Raw genomic sequence first — 22,620 nt, 5'->3', positions numbered from 1 at the left:
GTGATTGGGGCGGCCAGGCTGTAGGGAAATGGCGGCTGATAATTCTAGCATTTCCGAAATGGTGCTTCAGCAGCTGCTTAACTGGATTTGCAATGTGCGGAGGTGCGCCATCTTGTATAAAAATGATCCCACCCACACATCCACGCTGTTGGAGAGCTGGAATGACGTGGTTCCGCAAAAGACACTAATTGCGCTTACCAGTGACGATACATGTAACAGGGCCGGAAGATCCTGTCTCTTCGAAAAAATAGGACCCTATGATAAATGATGCCGTAACCCCGCACCACACAGTGACCTTTTCAGGATGAAGTGGTACTGGTTGATTTGCGTGTGGATTTTCCGTTGCCCATATTCGACAGTTCTGTGTATTGACATGTCCTGTCAGATGGAAGTGGGCTTCGTCTGTCCACAGAATCTTCCATGGCCAATGATTATCCACTTCCATGCGAGCAAGAAATTCTAAAGCAACGGCCTCTCTTGCTGGCAGGTCAAAAGGAAGCAACTCGTGCACATGGCTAATTTTGAATGGATGGCAAAGACGGATGTTTCGTAGGATTTTACGTACCGTGCTCACGAGTATCTCCAATGTTCCGGCAATTCTCCGTGCACTACACGTTTGCACACCACCACTCGTCTCCCCCTGCACTGCTGTGGCCACTGCTTCCACGGTCGTCGAATCAATTCGTTTCCGCGCTCTACTAGATTGCACACCAACAGAACTCGTCTTTTCGAATTTCCGAATCATTTTCTCCAGACCCACGGCAGTCACTGGACCAACGCCTTTTTTCAAACCCCTCAGTGTCCGGAATTTCTGCAGAGTGACGTGTGCACTGTCATCACTCTTGTATTAGAGCTTTACAAACAGAGCGCGATCCTGCATTGAGACAGTCATGGCGAACGTCGCAGACGCGAAAGAAGGAACAGCCGTGTACCCGGCGTGTTTATATCAAGTTCAGTGGGTCGTGCGCATGACAAGTGTTTTCATTTACGTATTCTGACACATACAGCGCCACCTATTGATCAATTTTCACACTATTTTTTTTCTTCTGCCATACATTTTTCCCCTTCTCTGATAGTATTCCGTTGCAATTTGGCGTCATTCTGACCAGTGGTGTCCGGTGGTCGTGCGCTAGCGTTCACGCTTCCCACGCCCGGGTTCCCGGGTTCGATTCCCGGCGGGGTCAGGGATATTCTCTGCCTCGTGATGACTGGGTGTTGTGTGATGTCCTTAGGTTAGTTAGGTTTAAGTAATTCTAAGTTCTAGGGGACTGATGACCATAAATGTTAAGTCCCATAGTGCTCAGACCCATTTGAACCATTTTTTGACCAGTGGTGTTATTTCTATAGCGTTTTGAAAGATTAACTTCAATTATAATCACCCTGTATATTGTTCACTACGCCCGGCAAATCTTCGGGGTTTTGAGCACAGGATCAGGGACTGTGGCGTATAAATTGCGAGTTGCAGGCGTGCCAACTTCTTGCAGGTAAGAGAGCTCACTGCGCTAGGGAACGAGGGTTAATTTGTAAAAAAAGCGCGAATATGTCAGGCTGTTTTGAGTTAAATATCTTTGAAGCTGGCAGATAAGACGGAAAGCTAGTTCATTTCTTTTGCATACCTAACTCTGCCCAAGACATATTCGCCTTTTTTGTGCTGCGATAGGAGCATATTTCATTCTGGTTCCCAAATTTTACCTAATCGCGAAATGTTGCAACAACCAATACTAATTAATTGTGAGTCTGATTGGCTGAAATAATAATAATAACTGCGAAACAATGTATTCAAAATAAAATAAGACCAACTTATACTTGTTTTGTCCGAAGCTAAATTCTCTACAAGATAGCATAGAAGTATTTGAAGACTTTACGGCCATCTTGTGTGCAACTCTAGACCGCTATATCATGGTAATGGATAAAACTTTCACAAAACAGCAGCACAACCTTCAACTACATGTATCTGTCAGCCTACTTACAAAATTTCAACAAAATTTCCCAAGTTTGAAACACAGAAGCGGCAAAAAAAAAAACTGTTTTTTACACGTACGAGTAAAATCTGAATGAACCTCGATTTTCGACTGGGAGTTTTCAATTATATAAAAAATGAATTTTTTATTAATTTCATTCACTTTAAACTTTTTCCGGGCCTTCAGTTCACGTAAGAACGAAATTCACGTGTTATCTTTAGCTTGAATTTAAACCAGCGTTTCTCGACAACGGGTAAAGATTACTGGTTGGAAAAATTTCGTTTTCACTTTATCCATTCATCTATCTTCGTGCAAGGATGAACCAGTTCGTACGAGTTTAAATTACAGAAATGGCGCGCTTCAAAACTTACCAGAAAAAACGTGTTTCTTGCACATAAAAACTGGCGCTAGAAAAAATTAAAAAAAACTTGTTTTTACATGTAAGATCCGAATGAAGCTAGATGAAAGCGAGTTTTCAATTTTCCCTTCAGAATGCAGTTTTTATTTATTTAAATGACTTTAAACCGTTCCCGTGCATTAAATTCACATATGAACGGATTTTAAGTGCCACATGTAGTTCGACTTTAAACCATCATATCTCGACAATGGATAAAGATTACTGGATAAAAAAAATTCGTTTTGAGTTTGTCCATTTAGCTACCTTCGTGTAAAGGTTGAACCGATTCGTGCAAGTTTAAAGCATAGATGTGACTCGCTTCAAAAGCCACCTAGAAAAATCAGGTTTCCTGCATGTTTTTACGTGTAAAATCCGAACAGTGTACATACAGATGGTTCCATCTGTACTAATTCCTGCCCAATTAAAATCCCTTGCGATAGGAATTAATCGATTTGCACCATTTGCCTGGGCGCCAGCGCCGGTTCGTCGCTACTGTAACATAGCTATAGTAAGACAGTTTTCGAATGGCTGTACAAATGGTTGCGGGTGCGGGCTAAACCAAATTTGTTTTATCTCATCAAATAGGAATCGAGCATCAAGACAACTCCCCCCAACCCCCCCCCCCCCCAAAAAAAAGAACCTGTATTCTGCGCGCGGCCTTTTCAAACATATTTGTTACTGCGCGGCAGATTTAGAGGATGATCAGGAAGATGTTTAACTTAACACGGGCGACAAGAAAATGATTTTTGACAACAACCAGCAGTAAAAATCTTCATCCCCTTTGCCGGCAGTCCAAAGACTCATTTAACGCTCTCCACGTGAGTCTATCCTGTGCAAGCCTCTTCATCTCTGCATAAAGACTACGACCTCCATACATTCCAACCTGCTTACCCTTGTTAACCCTAGGTCTCTCTCTACAGTTTTTTCATCAAACGTGCCTCCATACCAAACCATCTGTTCCTTGATACCTCAGAAACTATAATATCAACCGAGACCTTCTGTTTCATTGAGTAACATCGAGGATAGGCTACTACCCTGTCTCACTCCCTTCTCAAACGAATGTTTGTCTTTCACGCCCTCCGACTCTTACAACTGCTGTCCGGTTTTTGTACAAGTTGTAGATAGCAGTTCGGTTCCTGCATTTTGTCTCTGCTACCTTCATAATGCAACTTCACTCGGGCTTGTAAACAACCTTTTATCATGACTCGTCTGCAAAAGGGGTTCAGTTGTGCACAGTTGCATTCGCGCCCTATGTTGAGTAAATAGCCAGCTTAAGTAGAGCAGTGAATGAATTCAAGTATTTGTCTAAATCACGATCGTTCACAAATCATTTACACCGACAAAAGTTTAGAATGAAAACGTGAAACGTCCCCTTTGAACAATTTTACATGTGAAACGTCCACTTAGAACAATTATACAAGCCTGTGCTTAACCTGACACACAATATTATTTAGCGCAACGCAATCTGACTTTCAATAACCCCTACAAAACAATGGCCCTGACTAACTTTAACCTATACCTTTTACAAATCACTTACCTCACAAAAATCTTCGCTACTCAAGCTACTGCAAAACAGCGAGCGCCACTACTGCCAGCTAAATAAAAGATTCAAACCACTGAAGGTACTAACTACTGATAGGGATAGTTAGCAAATGAAAGATATTAATAGAGAACAAACAATGTATTTACCTTAATATTCATAATTGACATTCAGTCTTACAGATTATCAAAACTCCGCCATCTCTCTCCCCACGTCCACCACTGCTGGCGGCTCACCTCCAACTGCCCAGCGCTACGCGCTGTTCGCATCCAGCTATAGCAGTTCATGACAACAATGGCAGACAACAATGCAAACTAGCCACATACTGCACACAGCACAGCCAGTGATTTTCATATAGAGTGCTATGTAACGTTGCCAATAAAAAACATAAACAGCAAACTTACATAAAGAAAACATAAACAGCCTACTTACAAACGTTTTTATTTTACTAAATCACATCCACAAAAAAAAAAACTGATGGCCACGTGATACTATGTCGGCGGCTCTTAGCCGCACCGACCTTACCGCAACGACGGACCACGATCAAAAGACCACGACCTTTGTCCCGTTACAATATTAAAATACGTAACACTAAAAACCTTATATTATTTTGTAGACAATCATCAGATTATTTACATATTTAAGGGCACTCCACTTTTTAGCAGTTTCGCCCCTCTTATTTTGTTTAATCACGTCTTTGCCTAAAAGGTGTGGCATACGGAATACTCATTTTGCTCTACATAGATCGAAAACTGAACAGTACCTTCACAATAAAAGACAATAACTTATTATGCAGAGGTTCTCAAACATCCTTACGACTTAACTTTTGTATAAAACATGTTCTTTAATGTCCAAAATATTATCCCTGCTACTATGCTTTAAATATGAGTTTTGAACGATTTTGAAGAGCTCTTATGTTTGTGGAGCACTCCTATTTCAGTGATCAGATACCCAGCAAGTCCAATTAATAGCAAGACAAGCACACCTTACATTATTAACATATGTACCAAGTTATGCACTGAGACATAGGCAATTACGTAACTAAGTAATTCAATGTGAAACTGTTAAATGCTGCCTCCTCTCTTTATCAAGAAGGTGACTCCATAAATATATTGACTTGTGGTTGCTATACCCCAATTGTTCTTCCACAGTAAACATTACCACATCCAGCAAATTAGTTATACTATTACAGTATCCCTTGTAACCTCACAATAACTTGAAAGAGGTATTTGAAATCAAAACATTTCTCACCCCTCCCCCCCACCAGGAGCCGGACCGAGTGCAGAGAACCAACGGTAAGGTGTGCCTAAGCGACATCGGATACGACAGCGTATAATGTACTATATAATATAGGAGTATACTGACTCGACCGTCAACTCTCGATGACATTCGGGAAAACGTTGATTGTTTGCGCCAGACCACATGCTAGACCGCTAAGGTACCCGCGTTCGGTTTCATAAAGAAAGTCCTTGTGATAAGACATGTGTAGTTGCGGTCTGGTCGGTGAGAATTGTTTTCGGACGTTCACCGTGCTCATAAGATAATCACTGACAAGCGCATCAGACGAGCGTGAAGTCTTCAGCATTCTGGCATTCCTCCTGCGTATATTCCATTTATCTTTCGTAACCATTGCTGTAACTGACAACAACGAACCTCTATCTAACTACAACCCAAGAGCGGATATATATGCATAGTGTCAGCACCTTGTTAGTACCTGATTCCTGGATAAAAAAGAAAAAAAAATGCATAAACCATCTTAAGTTGTAAGACACCGCCGCACTTCATTCTACTAGCATCAGTGTCGTCACATGTAAGTTGTTGTTGTTGTTGTGGTCTTCAGTCCTGAGACTGGTTTGATGCAGCTCTCCATGCTACTCTATCCTGTGCAAGCTTCTTCATCTCCCAGTACCTACTGCAACCTACATCCTTCTGAATCTGCTTAGTGTATTGATCTCTTGGTCTCCCTCTACGATTTTTACCCTCCACGCTGCCCTCCAATGCTAAATTTGTGATCCCTCGATGGCGCAGAACATGTCCTACCAACCGATCCCTTCTTCTAGTCAAGTTGTGCCACAAACTTCTCTTCTCCCCAATCCTATTCAATACCTCCTCATTAGTTACGTGATCTACCCATCTAATCTTCAGCATTCTTCTGTAGCACCACATTTCGAAAGCTTCTATTCTCTTCTTGTCCAAACTAGTTATCGTCCATGTCTCACTTCCATACATGGCTACACTCCATACAAATACTTTCAGAAACGACTTCCTGACACCTAAATCTATATTCGATGTTAACAAATTTCTCTTCTTCAGAAACGCTTTCCTTGCCATTGCCAGTCTACATTTTATATCCTCTCTACTTCGACCATCATCGGTTATTTTACTCCCTAAATAGCAAAACTCCTTTACTACTTTAAGTGTCTCATTTCCTAATCTAATTCCCTCAGCATCACCCGACTTAATTTGACTACATTCCATTATCCTCGTTTTGCTTTTGTTGATGTTCATCTTATATCCTCCTTTCAAGACACTGTCCATTCCGTTCAACTGCTCTTCCAAGTCCTTTGCTGTCTCTGACAGAATTACAATGTCATCGGCGAACCTCAAAGTTTTTACTTCTTCTCCATGAATTTTAATACCTACTCCGAATTTTTCTTTTGTTTCCTTTACTGCTTGCTCAATATACAGATTGAATAACATCGGGGAGAGGCTACAACCCTGTCTCACTCCTTTCCCAATCACTGCTTCCCTTTCGTGCCCCTCGACTCTTATAACTGCCATCTGGTTTCTGTACAAATTGTAAATAGCCTTTCGCTCCCTGTATTTTACCCCTGCCACCTTCAGAATTTGAAAGAGAGTATTCCAGTCAACATTGTCAAAAGCTTTCTCTAAGTCTACAAATGCTAGAAACGTAGGTTTGCCTTTTCTTAATCTTTCTTCCAAGATAAGTCGTAAGGTCAGTATTGCCTCACGTGTTCCAACATTTCTACGGAATCCAAACTGATCTTCCCCGAGGTCGGCTTCTACCAGTTTTTCCATTCGTCTGTAAAGAATTCGCGTTAGTATTTTGCAGCTGTGACTTATTAAACTGATAGTTCGGTAACTTTCACATCTGTCAACACCTGCTTTCTTTGGGATTGGAATTATTATATTCTTCTTAAAGTCTGAGGGTATTTCGCCTGTCTCATACATCGTGCTCACCAGATGGTAGAGTTTTGTCATGACTGGCTCTCCTGAGGCCATCAGTAGTTCAAATGGAATGTTGTCTACTCCCGGGGCCTTGTTTTGACTCAGGTCTTTCAGTGCTCTGTCAAACTCTTCACGCAGTATCTTATCTCCCATTTCATCTTCATCTACATCCTCTTCCATTTCCATAATATTGTCCTCAAGTACATCGCCCTTGTATAAACCCTCTATATACTCCTTCCACCTTTCTGCTTTCCCTTCTTTGCTTAGAACTGGGTTGCCATCTGAGCTCTTGATATTCATACAAGTGGTTCTCTTCTCTCCAAAGGTCTCTTTAATTTTCCTGTAGGCAGTATCTATCTTACCCCTAGTGAGACAAGCCTCTACATCCTTACATTTGTCCTCTAGCCATCCCTGCTTAGCCATTTTGCACTTCCTGTCGATTTCATTTTTGAGACGTTTGTATTCCTTTTTGCCTGCTTCATTTACTGCATTTTTATATTTTCTCCTTTCATCAATTAAATTCAATATTTCTTCTGTTACCCAAGGATTTCTATTAGCCCGCGTCTTTTTACCTACTTGATCGTCTGCTGCCTTCACCACTTCATCCCTCAGAGCTACCCATTCTTCTTCTACTGTATTTCTTTCCCCCATTCCTGTCAATTGTTCCCTAATGCTCTCCCTGAAACTCTCTACAACCTCTGGTTCTTTCAGTTTATCCAGGTCCCATCTCCTTAAATTCCCACCTTTTTGCAGTTTCTTCAGTTTCAATCTGCAGTTCATAACCAATAGATTGTGGTCAGAATCTACATCTGCCCCAGGAAATGTCTTACAATTTAAAACCTGGTTCCCAAATCTCTGTCTTACCATTATATAATCTATCTGAAACCTGTCAGTATCTCCAGGCTTCTTCCATGTATACAGCCTCCTTTCATGACTCTTGAACCAAGTGTTAGCTATGATTAAGTTATGCTCTGTGCAAAATTCTACAAGGCGGCTTCCTCTTTCATTCCTTCCCCCCAATCCATATTCACCTACTATGTTTCCTTCTCTCCCTTTTCCTACTGACGAATTCCAGTCACCCATCACTATTAAATTTTCGTCTCCCTTCACTACCTGAATAATTTCTTTTATCTCGTCATACATTTCATCTATTTCTTCATCATCTGCAGAGCTAGTTGGCATATAAACTTGTACTACTGTAGTAGGCATGGGCTTTGTGTCTATCTTGGCCACAATAATGCGTTCACTATGCTGTTTGTAGTAGCTAACCCGCACTCCTATTTTTTTATTCATTATTTAACCTACTCCTGCATTACCCCTATTTGATTTTGTATTTATAACCCTGTAATCACCTGACCAAAAGTCTTGTTCCTCCTGCCACCGAACTTCACTAATTCCCACTATATCTAACTTTAACCTATCCATCTCCCTTTTTAAATTTTCTAACCTACCTGCCCGATTAAGTGATCTGACATTCCACGCTCCGATCCGTAGAACGCCAGTTTTCTTTCTCCTGATAACGACGTCCTCTTGAGTAGTCCCCTCCCGGAGATCCGAATGGGGGACTATTTTACCTCCGGAATATTTTACCCAAGAGGACACCATCATCATTTAATCATACAGTAGAGCTGCATGTCCTCGGGAAAAATTACGGCTGTAGTTTCCCCTTGCTTTCAGCCGTTCGCAGTACCAGCACAGTAAGGCCGTTTTGGTTAATGTTACAAGGCCAGATCAGTCAATCATCCAGACTGTTGCCCCTGCAACTACTGAAAAGGCTGCTGCCCCTCTTCAGGAACCACATGTTTGTCTGGCCTCTCAACAGATACCCCTTCGTTGTGGTTGCACCTACGGTACGGCCATCTGTATCGCTGAGGCACGCAAGCCTCCCCACCAACGGCAAGGTCCATGGTTCATGGGGGGGGACATGTAAGTTATTAGGTAGTAATAATAATTTTTTAAAAGAAAAATATGAAGCATTTTCGGATCATTGTGCATACGTAACAATAATTCTTCTGTCCTTCAATTCTTGGGAACCAATTTTTATACCTTTAAGTGTATGAGAAACCGAACAGCTATGTGAACTGGTATACTGAGAAGAGGCAACCAAGTGTAGCTCATAGCAGGTTTTGCGTCTGTGCTGAGGTCGGTCATATTTCAGCGAAACAGTGCCGTATACTTAGAGGAAGTGAGGTGAGGACAACTATGATGCCGAAAGCTGTTGCGGAAGTTTCTCGGCTTTTGGGCTCAGCTGGGACGTAATTTTCCCGGAGCAACTGTTAGGAAGTTTGCCGGCAACACCGAGCGCGGCTTGGCGTGCTCAGTTTCAAAGTGTAAGCAGACCCTCCGGCCGCTGTGCGCGAGCAGCAGATTATCACCAAGTTCACACCGAGCACTGGGCGGTGTTGGGCTACGCCAGCGTCAAAGGCTGCTCGACTACCGTCGACCACAATACCCGGAAACCTCAGCGGTAGCTCCTTTACTTACGGAGGAAGAAGTCCAATTATTGTTTCTGGATTAAAATACTCGTTAGAGAAGTATCTTCTTAAAATAGGAGAAAGAGATAATGCCGATAACAATGGCCCCACTTATTATCACAGCTGTTTTTGACTTTTTTTAAATCAAGACTGTCATACTTAAAAGAATGGTAGTATATTTAATGCCAACGGCCTTACCGCAGTGGTAATACCGGTTCCGGTCAGATCACCGAACTTAAGCCCCGTCGGGCTGGGCTAGCACTTGGATGGGTGACCATCCGGTATGTCGAGCGCTGTTGGCAAGCGGGGTGCACTCAGCCCTTGTGAGGCAAACTGAGGAGCTACTTGTTTGAGAAGTAGCGGCTCCGGTCTCGTAGACTGACATACGGCCGGGAGAGTGGTGTGCTGACCACATGCCCCTCCATATCCGCATCCATTGACGCCTGTGGGCTGAGGATGACAAGGCGGCCGGTCGGTACCGTTGGGCCTTCATGGCCTGTTCGGGAGGAGTTTAGTTTTTAGTATACACTCCTGGAAATTGAAATAAGAACACCGTGAATTCATTGTCCCAGGAAGGGGAAACTTTATTGACACATTCCTGGGGTCAGATACATCACATGATCACACTGACAGAACCACAGGCACATAGACACAGGCAACAGAGCATGCACAATGTCGGCACTAGTACAGTGTATATCCACCTTTCGCAGCAATGCAGGCTGCTATTCTCCCATGGAGACGATCGTAGAGATGCTGGATGTAGTCCTGTGGAACGGCTTGCCATGCCATTTCCACCTGGCGCCTCAGTTGGACCAGCGTTCGTGCTGGACGTGCAGACCGCGTGAGACGACGCTTCATCCAGTCCCAAACATGCTCAATGGGGGACAGATCCGGAGATCTTGCTGGCCAGGGTAGTTGACTTACACCTTCTAGAGCACATTGGGTGGCACGGGATACATGCGGACGTGTATTGTCCTGTTGGAACAGCAAGTTCCCTTGCCGGTCTAGGAATGGTAGAACGATGGGTTCGATGACGGTTTGGATGTACCGTGCACTATTCAGTGTCCCCTCGACGATCACCAGTGGTGTACGGCCAGTGTAGGAGATCGCTCCCCACACCATGATGCTGGGTGTTGGCCCTGTGTGCCTCGGTCGTATGCAGTCCTGATTGTGACGCTCACCTGCACGGCGCCAAACACGCATACGACCATCATTGGCACCAAGGCAGAAGCGACTCTCATCGCTGAAGACGACACGTCTCCATTCGTCCCTCCATTCACGCCTGTCGCGACACCACTGGAGGCGGGCTGCACGATGTTGGGGCGTGAGCGGAAGACGGCCTAACGGTGTGCGGGACCGTAGCCCAGCTTCATGGAGACGGTTGCGAATGGTCCTCGCCGATACCCCAGGAGCAACAGTGTCCCTAATTTGCTGGGAAGTGGCGGTGCGGTCCCCTACGGCACTGCGTAGGATCCTACGGTCTTGGCGTGCATCCGTGCGTCGCTGCGGTCCGGTCCCAGGTCGACGGGCACGTGCACCTTCCGCCGACCACTGGCGACAACATCGATGTACTGTGGAGACCTCACGCCCCACGTGTTGAGCAATTCGGCGGTACGTCCACCCGGCCTCCCGCATGCCCACTATACGCCCTCGCTCAAAGTCCGTCAACTGCACATACGGTTCACGTCCACGCTGTCGCGGCATGCTACCAGTGTTAAAGACTGCGATGGAGCTCCGTATGCCACGGCAAACTGGCTGACACTGACGGCGGCGGTGCACAAATGCTGCGCAGCTAGCGCCATTCGACGGCCAACACCGCGGTTCCTGGTGTGTCCGCTGTGCCGTGCGTGTGATCATTGCTTGTACAGCCCTCTCGCAGTGTCCGGAGCAAGTATGGTGGGTCTGACACACCGGTGTCAATGTGTTCTTTTTTCCATTTCCAGGAGTGTATTTAATTACGTAGACACGTCATCTGCCTTCAGGAAAAGACAATCAACAGAAAGGATCAAATTAAGAAGACGGTACTTACCTTTTGTTATTTACGTAAAGCTGTTCGGTAATCTAAACAAGCTTTTGATTCAAGTAGGTGTAATATGCAAGCAGTTGCTTTTTGAATTTGAAATGATTTTTTGTGCCATTAATTAGTTTCCGAGCCACTGTACGCTCATCATCAGATGGAGGTGTCACAGGAACATTATTTTCTGTACCCCGTGTTATAACGAAATGTTTGAGAAACGAAAAGATAGTTATGGTTTACGATACTTACGTTGTACTGCGTCTTGCTAACCATGCTAACCATATTTATCGACTTTCTTGAGACGTTCGACTCAGTTCCGCATAGTCGCTTGCTCCAAAAAGTGCGCGCTTACGGTCTATCCGATAATATATGCGGTTGGATAGTAAGTTTTCTAACAGACAGAGAGCAGTATCACGTCCTGAATGGGGTGATTTCAACAGAAACAAGCGTAACTTCAGGTGTGCCCCAGGGCAGCGTAATAGGTCCACTGCTTTTTGCGATTTACATAAACGATCTGGTTGATGGTATTGACAGCGGCATTAGACTGTTTGACGATGATGCTGTAGTTTACATGAAAGTAGTATCACACGAAAGTTGTGAACGAATCAATGAGGATTTGCAGAAAATAAGTGCGTGGTGTAATGACTGGCAGTTATTTCTCAGTATTAGTAAGTGTAACCTACTGCGTGTAACAAGACGAAAATCCCCATTAATGTACGAGTACAAAATAAATTCCCAGTCTTTGGAAGTGGTAACATCCGTCAAGTATCTGGGTGTGACTATTCGAAATGATAACAAATGGATTGATCACATTACACAAGTAACGGGCAAGGCGAACTCTAGATTGCGGTTTATTGGTAGTATCCTGAAGCGATGCAGTCGTTCAACAAAGGAAATTGCTTATAATACGTTAGTTCGTCCAGTCTTAGAGTATTGTTCGTCTTTATCGGACCCTTAACAGTTGGGCCTGATTCAAGAGATTCAGAAGGTCCAAAGAAGAGCGGCAAGATTCGTGACTGGTACATTTTGCCATCGCGAGAGCGTTACAAATGTCATAGAAAGTTTGATGGACGACGCGCTAAACGGAAGGGGCTGCTCACTAAATTTCGAAATCCGATCTTCGCCGAGGATGTAGAGCATGTATTATTACCACCAACTTTCAAATCGCGCAATGATCACCATTCAAAGACAGGGGAAATTAGAGCTCGTACTGAGGCGTTCAGACATTCGTTATTCCCTCGCGCGATCCGCGAGTGGAACAGAGGGGGGGAAATGTGACTTTGGCGCAAATTGCGCTCCCCACCACACACCGCTTGGTGGCTAGCGGAGTATATGTGTAGATGTAGATGATAAATATGAACTGACATGTACATTTATCCAGTTTCCACAAACGCGCGCGCGCACTCACAGACGCACACGCACACACACACACACACACACACACACACACACACACACACACACGCGCGCGCGCGCACACACACACACACACACACACACACACACACACAATTTAAACTTAGATGCACTCAGTTTCACAGCAAACAAACACTGAACGTAAGTACCAACAGTGTGAAGGAACTAGGAATTACACTTTGCCACGTCTCTAACTTCGACATGTGATGCACTAAACTGCAGAATGAAATATGGGAAGCATTCAATAAGTAGTACAACATTTTTTCTCTGGCAGCAGGTTGTTTCCTTCAAGAATCCAGTATACCGTATTATTCTTCACTCTTTTGGCTATAAAACCATATCGCCGATCAATTCTACGGCACTACGCCACCTTACTGGGAGGGCTTCTGTGCCCGCGAGGTACCACTCTGCTGGTCGACGTCAGAGCGTCTTGTTGTATCAACAGCCTCCCCATCAACCACGTACTGCTTCCCGGGGAGTGCACGCTTCATTGAGCAGAACAGATGGCAGTCGGAAGGTGCGAGATCCGTGAAATTGAATGGATGAGAAAGAATTGTCCAATGAAATTGTGTGAACTACTTTCGGGTGTGCAGACTTGTGTGAGGCCTAGCGTTGTTATGGAGACGGAGAAGTTCGTTTGCATTTTTGTGGCGACGAACACGCTGAAATCGTTTCATTACTTTAATGAGGCTAACACAATACGCTTCAGAGTCCATCGTCGCGCCACGAGGGAGGACATCAAACAGAAGAACCCTCTTCAGAGTCCCAGAAGACCGTCGCCATCACGTCACCGGCTGAGGGTGTGGCGTTCAACTTTTCATTTAGAGGGGAGGTCGTGTGACGTCACTACGTGGATTGCCGTCTTATTTCCGGTTCGAAGTGATTAACCCATATTTCATCGCCTGTGACCATGTTCGACAGATAATTGTCACCGTGAGCGCCATAAAGTGCAGGCAATTCAGAACAGATGTTCCTTATTTGCTGTTTATGGTCTTTAACAGAGACGTCCAGTTGAGAAGCGAGGTGTTTGATTGTGATCCGTCGATCACCTCGAATGAGAGTGTCCGCACGTTCCAACATTACAGTGGTCAATGTTATATGCGGCCGAGTGGCACACGGGAGATCGGGCATGCGTGCGCGATATTTTTGCGATGACGACAGACGCCTGACCGTACGACTCACCGTGCTTTTGTTCACTGCTATGTCTCCGTAGACATTTTTCAAGCGCCTGTGAATATCTGCGATGCTTTGGCTTTCCGCCCTAAGAAACTCAGTGACAGCTCTCAGCTTGGAACGCACCTCCGTTACAGACGCCATTTTGGAGGCTACGTGTAGCGCGGCCACCAATCGGAACTTCATGGAACTATAGGGGCTCAAACGGGAATATTCGATGATGCCCAAAACAAATACCGCATTTTCTCAACCGAAACTGGACGATAAAAGAATGTATTGCATTACTTGGTGAGCGCCCCTCGTAATTACAAGCATCTCATGTGAAAGGTCGCAATGTGACAAAGTGTCACACTTACATTCAGTGTTTGTTTACTGTCAAACCAAGGGCACCTAAATACGGTGTGTGTGTGTGTGTGTAAACAGACTAAAATGTTCATTATCAGAACGTATTTGTCATTCATACTAAGAGAAAGTGCAAAACCTATTCTGAAACATAACGATTTTTCTTTTCATGAAGACTTCGGAGTTGCTGTCAGAGACAGTAAAAGACCTGGAAGACCAGTTGAACAGAATGGACAGTCTTGAAAGGAGGATATAAGATGAACACCAACAAAAGCAAAACGAGGATAATGGAATGTAGTCGAGTTAGCTCGGGTGATGGTGAGGGAATTAGATTAGGAAATGAGACACTTAAAGTAGTAAAAGAGTTTTGCTATTTGGGGAGCAAATTAACTGATGATGGTCGAAGTAGAGAGGATATAAAATGTAGACTGGCAATGGCAAGAAAAGTGTTTCGGAAGGAGAGAAATTTGTTAACATCGAGTGTACATTTAAGTGTCAGGAAGTCGTTTCTGAAAGTATTTGTGTGGAGTGTAGCCATGTATGGAACTGAAATGTGGACGATAAATAATTTAGACAGAAAGAGAATAGAAGATTTCGAAATGTGGTGCTACAGAAGGATGCTGAAGATTAGATGGGTAGATCACATAACTAATGAGGAGGTACTGAATAGAATTGGGGAGAAGAGAAATCTGTGGCACAACTTGACTAGAAGTAGGGATCGATTGGTAGAACATATTCTGAGGCATCAAAGGATCACCAATATAGTATTGGAGGGCAGCGCGGAGGGTAAAACTCGTAGAGGGAGACCAAGAAATGAATACACTAAGCAGATTCAGAAGGGGGTAGGCTGCAGTAGGTACTGGGAGATGAAGAAGCTTGCACAGGATAGAGTAGCATGGAGAGCTGCATCAAACCAGTTTCTGAACTGAAGACCACCCCAACGGACGCTTCGTTAGCTTACGCTAAAATTTCCCTTTTGCTCCGCCAGCATCACGGCACTAGTGTCTAGCTGCTGGTGGTACAGATAATAACGTTCATGTAACACCCCGTCTGATGAAGACGGTCTCGAAAACTAGACAATACTGGGGAACAGAGGCTGCAGGTGCTACAGCAGAGTCAGCCTGGTTGCCTGAGCAGCAGGCATTAGGGGGGGCGCGACGACTCCGCCGTTCAGTCAGTGCACAGAGCACGCCAATTAGGCCGCACTGTTTTGCAGCGCCTGTCACTTGGGCGGAATTAGAGCATTACTCAGTAAGTAACCTTCCACCCACCGGATATGTAGGGGTATGCAAGGTCCTGAGACAGCAGAGCGAAGTGGAGGCTGAACTTCGGTTCCACTGGAGAGTCAGCGCGTCTACTGGAGGCTGAACTTCGGTTCGACTGGAGAATCTGCGCGTCTACTTCCGGGGCCGACGTTCTGCCAGCGAGTACGGCGAACGGCGACGGACCACACACTACCACCCATATTCGACGGCCGCCGCTCGCCCACCAATTGATAGCTGCTGGATGGACTTAGAACTTCTTGAAAGCACAAACAAAACCTCATTATGACTTGGATACACAATGATTACTAGTCAAATATTATGCGGAACGTTACTGGTCTTTAAACGAGAGCTACGTAGGGTATTGTTTATACCTGATTCAGTAAAAAAATGTTGTGAACTTTTACTCAGAGCCATCAGTCTATAGGTGTCAGCCACCTTGGAGGACATGTTCTCAATATACCAGACTCAACAAATTGTATCACAGAATGAGATTTTCACTCTGCAGCGGAGTGTGCGCTGATATGAAAGTTCCTGGCACATTAAAACTGTGTGCCGGACCGAGACTCGAACTCGGGCCTTTGCCTTCCGCGGGCAAGTGCTCTACCAACTAAGCTACCCAAGCACGAATCACGCGCCCTCCTCACAGCTTTACTTCTGCCAGTACCTCGTCTCCTACCTTCGAAACTTTACAGAAGCTCTCCTGCGAACCTCGCACTCCTATCACATTTAAAAAGAGAGAGGCTGTATATTACACCTTCATAAACCGGCAATATTAATCGCAGTTACAGTTCGTCATCCGCAATGGATATAATCAAGAGAAATAATGTTTCATAAAGCAGAACACTATATTTTAGAAACAGGAATGCAGTAACAAAGGCATTCAATGTATTTTGCGTAGTTCTAGGAAAACAAAAGAATCTAAGGAAAGCACTACCGCAGTTACTTCAGATGTATGCATGTAATTCCTTCCGTCCCTGATTTCTGTCAGGAATCCAATAAGACCTCTTCCAGATGTTAAAATATAGGATCATAAATTAACATAAAAATTTTTGTGCGTAGAAACTGTGAAAAGGGTTTTTAAGCTTGGGAAAAATATATTTTGATTCTAGTACAAGAGGTGTCATTTATTCCAGTAGCAACAGCTTTTTGCGGAACTGTGGAACCAAAGATAACGTATCTCTTTGGACTACCCATGTGTGAGGAGAAATAACGTATAGCCCTTTTCCTTGATGGTCAAAGGACACAATCGAAGCGGCTTTTTGTTTTCAGAAAACTTCCTTAATTGTTTGCTGTGATTACGACGATGTGAAAATTGATGGAAGAGCTCTGACGTACGAACACGGAAAAGATAGGTAACAACCATAGGACACGTATTCCTATATTTCTCCAGAACCTAAGTTGGTCTTCCCCGAGATCGATGCCACCAGTATTTCTGCAAATAACTACCGTCAATGTTATGTATTCATGATGTATCAAACTGATGGTATGTGATATTCACATCTGTCGCCACTCGTATTTTATGGAGTTAGAATTCTTCTTGGAGAATGTTTCACCTGTCTCATACATCCAACACACCACACTGAAAAGCTTTATCATGGCTGACTCTCTCAAGGAACCTAATAGTCCTGAGAGAATTGCGTATGATACACGTTGTTTGTTTCGGCTTCGGTCTTTCAATACTCTGTCAAATTCTGCTCTTAATACGATTTCTTCCAGTCCGTCTTGATCTGCTTCTTCTTCCTTTTATGTAATTCTGTGCCGATTGCCGAAAGAGAAACTCCGTGTTTTTCGTGTATTGTTACCACTGGATAAACCCAGTACTTCCGTTGACATCGTTGGCGTAGCCAGCAACGAGCATCAGTTGCTGCTCACACTGCCTGTCTAATGCAGGTACACAGCTCTCGTCACAGAGATTCAGCCCCGTGGAACAGTCGCGCCGGTCCACCACACCATAGCCTCCAGTTTCATAAGGCGGTAGACTGGCAGTGTGAATAGACAGCAGGACGCAGCAACGGCAGCCTGTGTGTTCCGCAGGAGGCGAGGCTCCAGCTGATGTCGGGTCAGCCTCCACGGCAGCACCGGGGGCGGCACCGGAGGCGGCAGGGTCCGGGGGCCGCGCCTCCGTGTCTGGGGACGGCAAGACGGTGGCGCAGTACGAGAAGGGCTACCTGTACGGAGCGGGCAAGGCGGCGCCCGACAAGCACGTGGAGAACGCGCTGCTCAAGTCCGAGCTCTACGGGGACCCCAGTAAGTGGCCGCACCGCACTGCACTGCCAGAGACACGGGCCCCGCAACGAACCTGTGACGTCACACTAGTCGCCTTGTCCGCCGCACTCCGCGAACGCCGGGCTCCGTGCGGAGCCCGCAGGATTTCAATATGTACACTACTGGCCATTAAAATTGCTACACCAAGAAGAAATGCAGATGATCAACCGGTACTCATTGGACAAATATATTATACTAGAACTGACAAGTGATAACATTTTCACGCAATTTGGGTGCATAGATCCTGAGAAATCAGTACCCAGAACAACCACCTCTGGCCTTGATACGCCTGGGCATTGAATCAAACAGAGCGTGGATGGTGTGTACAGGTACAGCTGCCCATGCAGCTTCAACACGATACCACAGTTCATCAAGAGTAGTGACTGGCGTATTGTGGCGAGCCAGTTGCTCGGCCATCATTGACCAGAAGTTTTCAATTGGTGAGAGCTCTGGAGAATGTGCTGGCCAGGGCAGCAGTCGAACATTTTCTGTATCCAGAAAGGCCCATACAGGATCTGCAACATGCGGTCCTGCATTATCCTGCTGAAATGTAGGGTTTCACAGGAATCGAATGAAGGGTAGAGCCACGGGTCGTAACACATCTGAAATGTAACGACCACTGTTCAAAGTGCCGTCAGAGCGAACGAGAGGTGACTGAGACGTTTAACAAACGGCACCCCATACCATCACGCCGGGTGATACGCCAGTATGGCGATGACGAATACACGCTTCCAATGTGCGTTCACCGCGATTTCGCCAAACACCGATGTGACCATCATGATGTTGTAAACAGAATCTGGATTCGTCCGAAAAAATGACGTTTTGCCATTCGTGCACCCAGGTTCGTCGTTGAGCACACCATCGCAGGCGCTCCTGTCTATGATGCAGCGTCAAGGGTAAATGCAGCCGTGGTCTCCGAGCTGATAGTCCTGCTGCAAACGTGGTCGGACTGTTCGTGCACATGGTTGTCATCTTGCAAACGTCCCCATCTGTTGCCTCAGGGATCGGGACATGGCTGCACGATCCGTTACAGCCATGCGGATGAGATGCCTGTCATCTCGACTGCTAGTGATACGAAGCCATTGGGATCCAGCACGGCGTTCCGTATCACCCTCCTGAACCCACCGATTACACATTCTGCTAACAGTCATTGGATCTCGACCAACGCGAGCAGCAATGTCGCGATACGATAAACCGCAATCGCGACAGGCTACAGTCCGACCTTTATCAAAGTCTGAAAAGTGATGGTACGCATTTCTCCTCCTTACACGAGGCATCACAACAACGTTTCCCCAGGCAACGCCGGTCAACTGCTGTTTGTGTATGAGAAATCAGTTGAAAACTTTCCTCATGTCAGCAAGTTGTAGGTGTCGCCACCGGCGCCAACCTTGTGTGAATGCTATGAAAAGCTAATCATTTGCATATCACAGCATCTTCTTCCTGTCGGTTAAATTTCGCGTCTGTAGTACGTCATCTTCGTGGTGTAGGAATTTTAATGGCCAGCAGAGTAATTCAAAAGGTACCCAGTGAAGGAGTTAACTTTGTCGTGTGCTTTCCAGTGCTTGCATTCATTTAAGTGCATAGTCAAGAATTATTAAACTCGTCTGAAATAGTTAGTCGCTCCCCACCAGAGGCAGCTGGTAGCACTGGTGAGAACTGCAGTGTCACTTGCTGTGACGTACACGCCGTGGCCTTTCTTTCTCGTGGGTCTTAGGTCACAGTTAGTGACGCGGGACTAGTCCCGATATTTCACGGCATTGACTACGGTCACTCTAGCTCGATTTCTAGTCGATACTTTTCAGCTCATACTTTCGCTCGAGTACTTTATATATCTATTAAATTTTTATTATTTGCCTAGAATTTTGGTCTCATGGCCCAGTGGCAACACTTTCAACAACTGAATGGCCGACCACCAACAGCTGAACGACCGGCGTGAGTGCGGGCCGAGAGTGAGTGTACGAAAACTTCGCTAACCCTGTCAAAGTTTCTTGATGCAATAATTTAACAACAGCCGTATGTATTGTAGAAATTTATTTTGTGATCTTCTTATCTGCTACCAGTTTCGGCATTACAATTATGCCATATTCAGGTCCCTTCACTTCGAACCCCTTTCTGCACGATTCGACTCACTTGTTTTGACGTTAAAACGTCTAGTCGCTCGTCGGACGAACTTTCTTGTGTAACAGAGAACTGTCAGATTTGAATCGCTAATACCTACAAGATCATTAATGCGCGATGAATGGTTATTCCCACAACCAATAGATCTTCTGTTTTTCGTTGTCGCGCGGTAACTGTTTTACCAGTGACGTCATCATATCATTGTAGGCGCATGCACGTGATTGTTAAGGCGCCTAAAAACGATAAATTTTTTTGCCAAATCCGCTCTTGTCTAGCCTCAGATTTGTCAAACAAGTCCATATACGTACAAACAAAATTTGTCAGTGTACTCATACTTTTAGGCAGATGGTGTTCGTGAGTATTCTGACAGTAGTGAGAATGGCTACAAATGCAGACAGAGTAGTTCTGGCACTGACTTTGGCAATGTTTTTAAAGAAGAAGAAAAAAAATCAAGAGTCTGGTCCAGGGAATGACTTACAGTGAGAGAGAGATTAACCCATGAAACTCTGATAAAGGAAATATTACTCTCAGAAGCCGATCATTACATCAACTTTCTTGGAATGTACAATGAAGTCTCTAATAACTTGATAACGTGCTCGTATAAGAGCAAACTTGTTTGTCAAATTCGCTCTCGTCTAGCCACAGATTTGTCAAACAAGCGTGTAGACGTAGCAACCACGTTTGTCAATTTAACTTTACTTTTGAACCCGATGTTTTTCGTCTATGCTGTATTTTTACGCAAGTGGTAATGGCTACAAATGCAGCTGAAGTATTTCTAACATTGTCTCTGGCGCAGTGTTTGAAGAATAAGCAACAAACAAGACGCTGGTTCAGGGAATGTTTTAAAAGCAGAGAGAAATATACACATAAAAACCTGTTAAAGGATAAGATACACTTAGAACCTCATGATTACATCAGTGAACGTTGGTAATCCCACGGTTCATCCGGCCAGTCGGTTGCTCAACATTTGCATGTGTATTCGCGCACACACGTCTCCTCAGCTGCCGGCCGCGGTGGTCTCGCGGTTCTAGGCGCGCAGTCCGGAACCGCGCGACTGCTACGGTCGCAGGTTCGAGTCCTGCCTCGGGCATGGATGTGTGTGGTGTCCTTGGGTTAGTTAGGTTTAAGTAGTTCTAAGTTCTAGGGGACTGATGACCACAGCTGTTAAGTCCCATAGTGCTCAGAGCCATTTGAACCATTTCTTTGTCTCCTCAGCTGTCGTTCATTCCTGCCATCTATGGCCCGTGGTGCCGCATGCCCTGGAGTCTCACCATTTCAAACTGAGCAGCGAATACGTGTCTGCAGACGCTCTGGACAGCGGTTGAATACCAACCCGACTGTCGGCCTCCATACGGCCCGACAAGTGATGGTTCGGGGTGCCATTTTATTTCGTAGCAGGACGCCTTTCCTTGTCATCCGCGGCACTCTGACAGCAGAGCGGTACATCGACGATGTTCTGTGCCCCGTCTTGTTGCCCTTCTTGGCAAGCCATCCTGGGATTACATTGTAGCAAGATAATGCACATGGCGAGAGTGTCTAATGTATGTCTTCGTGCTTGCCAAACCCTACCTTGGCAACGAAGGTCGTCGGATCTCTCGCCTAATTGGGAACATCTGGAGCATTACGGGCAGGGCCCTCAAGGAAACTAGGATGTTGAAGACCGAAAGCGCCTGTTGGACAGAATTTGGCACGATATCCCTCCCGACCACACCCAAAAACTCTCTCTATCAAAGCGAATAACTGCTTGCATAAGGGCCAGAGACGGACTACACAGGCAATACCGACTTGCTCAATTTGTGAAGCCCTTTTTCTTGAATAAATCATCTAGTTTTTCTTAAATTTTAATCATTTATCTGTACATGTATGTCACATCTACCGATTTCCGTCTCATTCGGACAATTCTTTCGTGGTGTGTTGTTTTTTTAAATTCTTTTGTCTTAGAGTGTATTAGGAACGTCATTTCTTTCTATTATTCAAGATGATTACGCAGTGTTTCTTGTGAATATCAAATGGTACAAATGGCTCTGAGCACTATGGGACTTAACATCTGAGGTCATCAGTCCCCTAGAACTTATAACTACTTAAACCTAACTAACCAGCCGGCCGAAGTGGCCGTGCGGTTCTAGGCGCTGCAGTCTGGAACCGCAAGACCGCTACAGTCGCAGGTTCGAATCCTGCCTCGGGCATGGATGTTTCTGATGTCCTTAGGTTAGTTAGGTTTAACTAGTTCTAGGTTCTAGAGGACTAATGACCTCAGCAGTTGAGTCCCATAGTGCTCAGAGCCATTTGAACCTAACTAACCTAATGACATAACGCACATCCATGCCCGAGGCAGAATTCGAACCTGCGACCATAGCAGTCGCGGCGTTCCGGACTGCAGCGCCTAGAACGGCTCGGCCACAGTGGCCGGGCATCACACTACAACTCATCAGTCAATTATATGCCAAGAGCGTTATTTTCAGC

At 45.2% G+C, this 22,620-nt stretch overlaps 1 protein-coding gene and 1 pseudogene across 2 annotated transcripts in view; both read left to right on the top strand.

Moving 5' to 3' along the window:
* The window catches only part of LOC126161414 (prohormone-2-like), a 297,507-nt gene that overhangs the window by 139,722 nt on the left and 135,165 nt on the right, over positions 1 to 22,620 (top strand). For both annotated transcript variants that reach the window (XM_049917204.1, XM_049917203.1), the window contains exon 3: positions 17,809 to 18,021. In XM_049917204.1, the coding sequence (XP_049773161.1) occupies positions 17,809 to 18,021 (213 nt within the window). The remainder of the gene's footprint in view (positions 1 to 17,808; positions 18,022 to 22,620) is intronic.
* On the top strand, positions 9,746 to 9,863 carry LOC126163615 (5S ribosomal RNA; annotated as a pseudogene).

This window comes from Schistocerca cancellata, chromosome 2 (genome assembly GCF_023864275.1).
Source record: "Schistocerca cancellata isolate TAMUIC-IGC-003103 chromosome 2, iqSchCanc2.1, whole genome shotgun sequence".
Lineage (NCBI taxonomy): Eukaryota > Metazoa > Arthropoda > Insecta > Orthoptera > Acrididae > Schistocerca > Schistocerca cancellata.
Note: the sequence above shows the minus strand (reverse complement) of the source record. Positions and strands in the feature narration are given on the sequence as shown.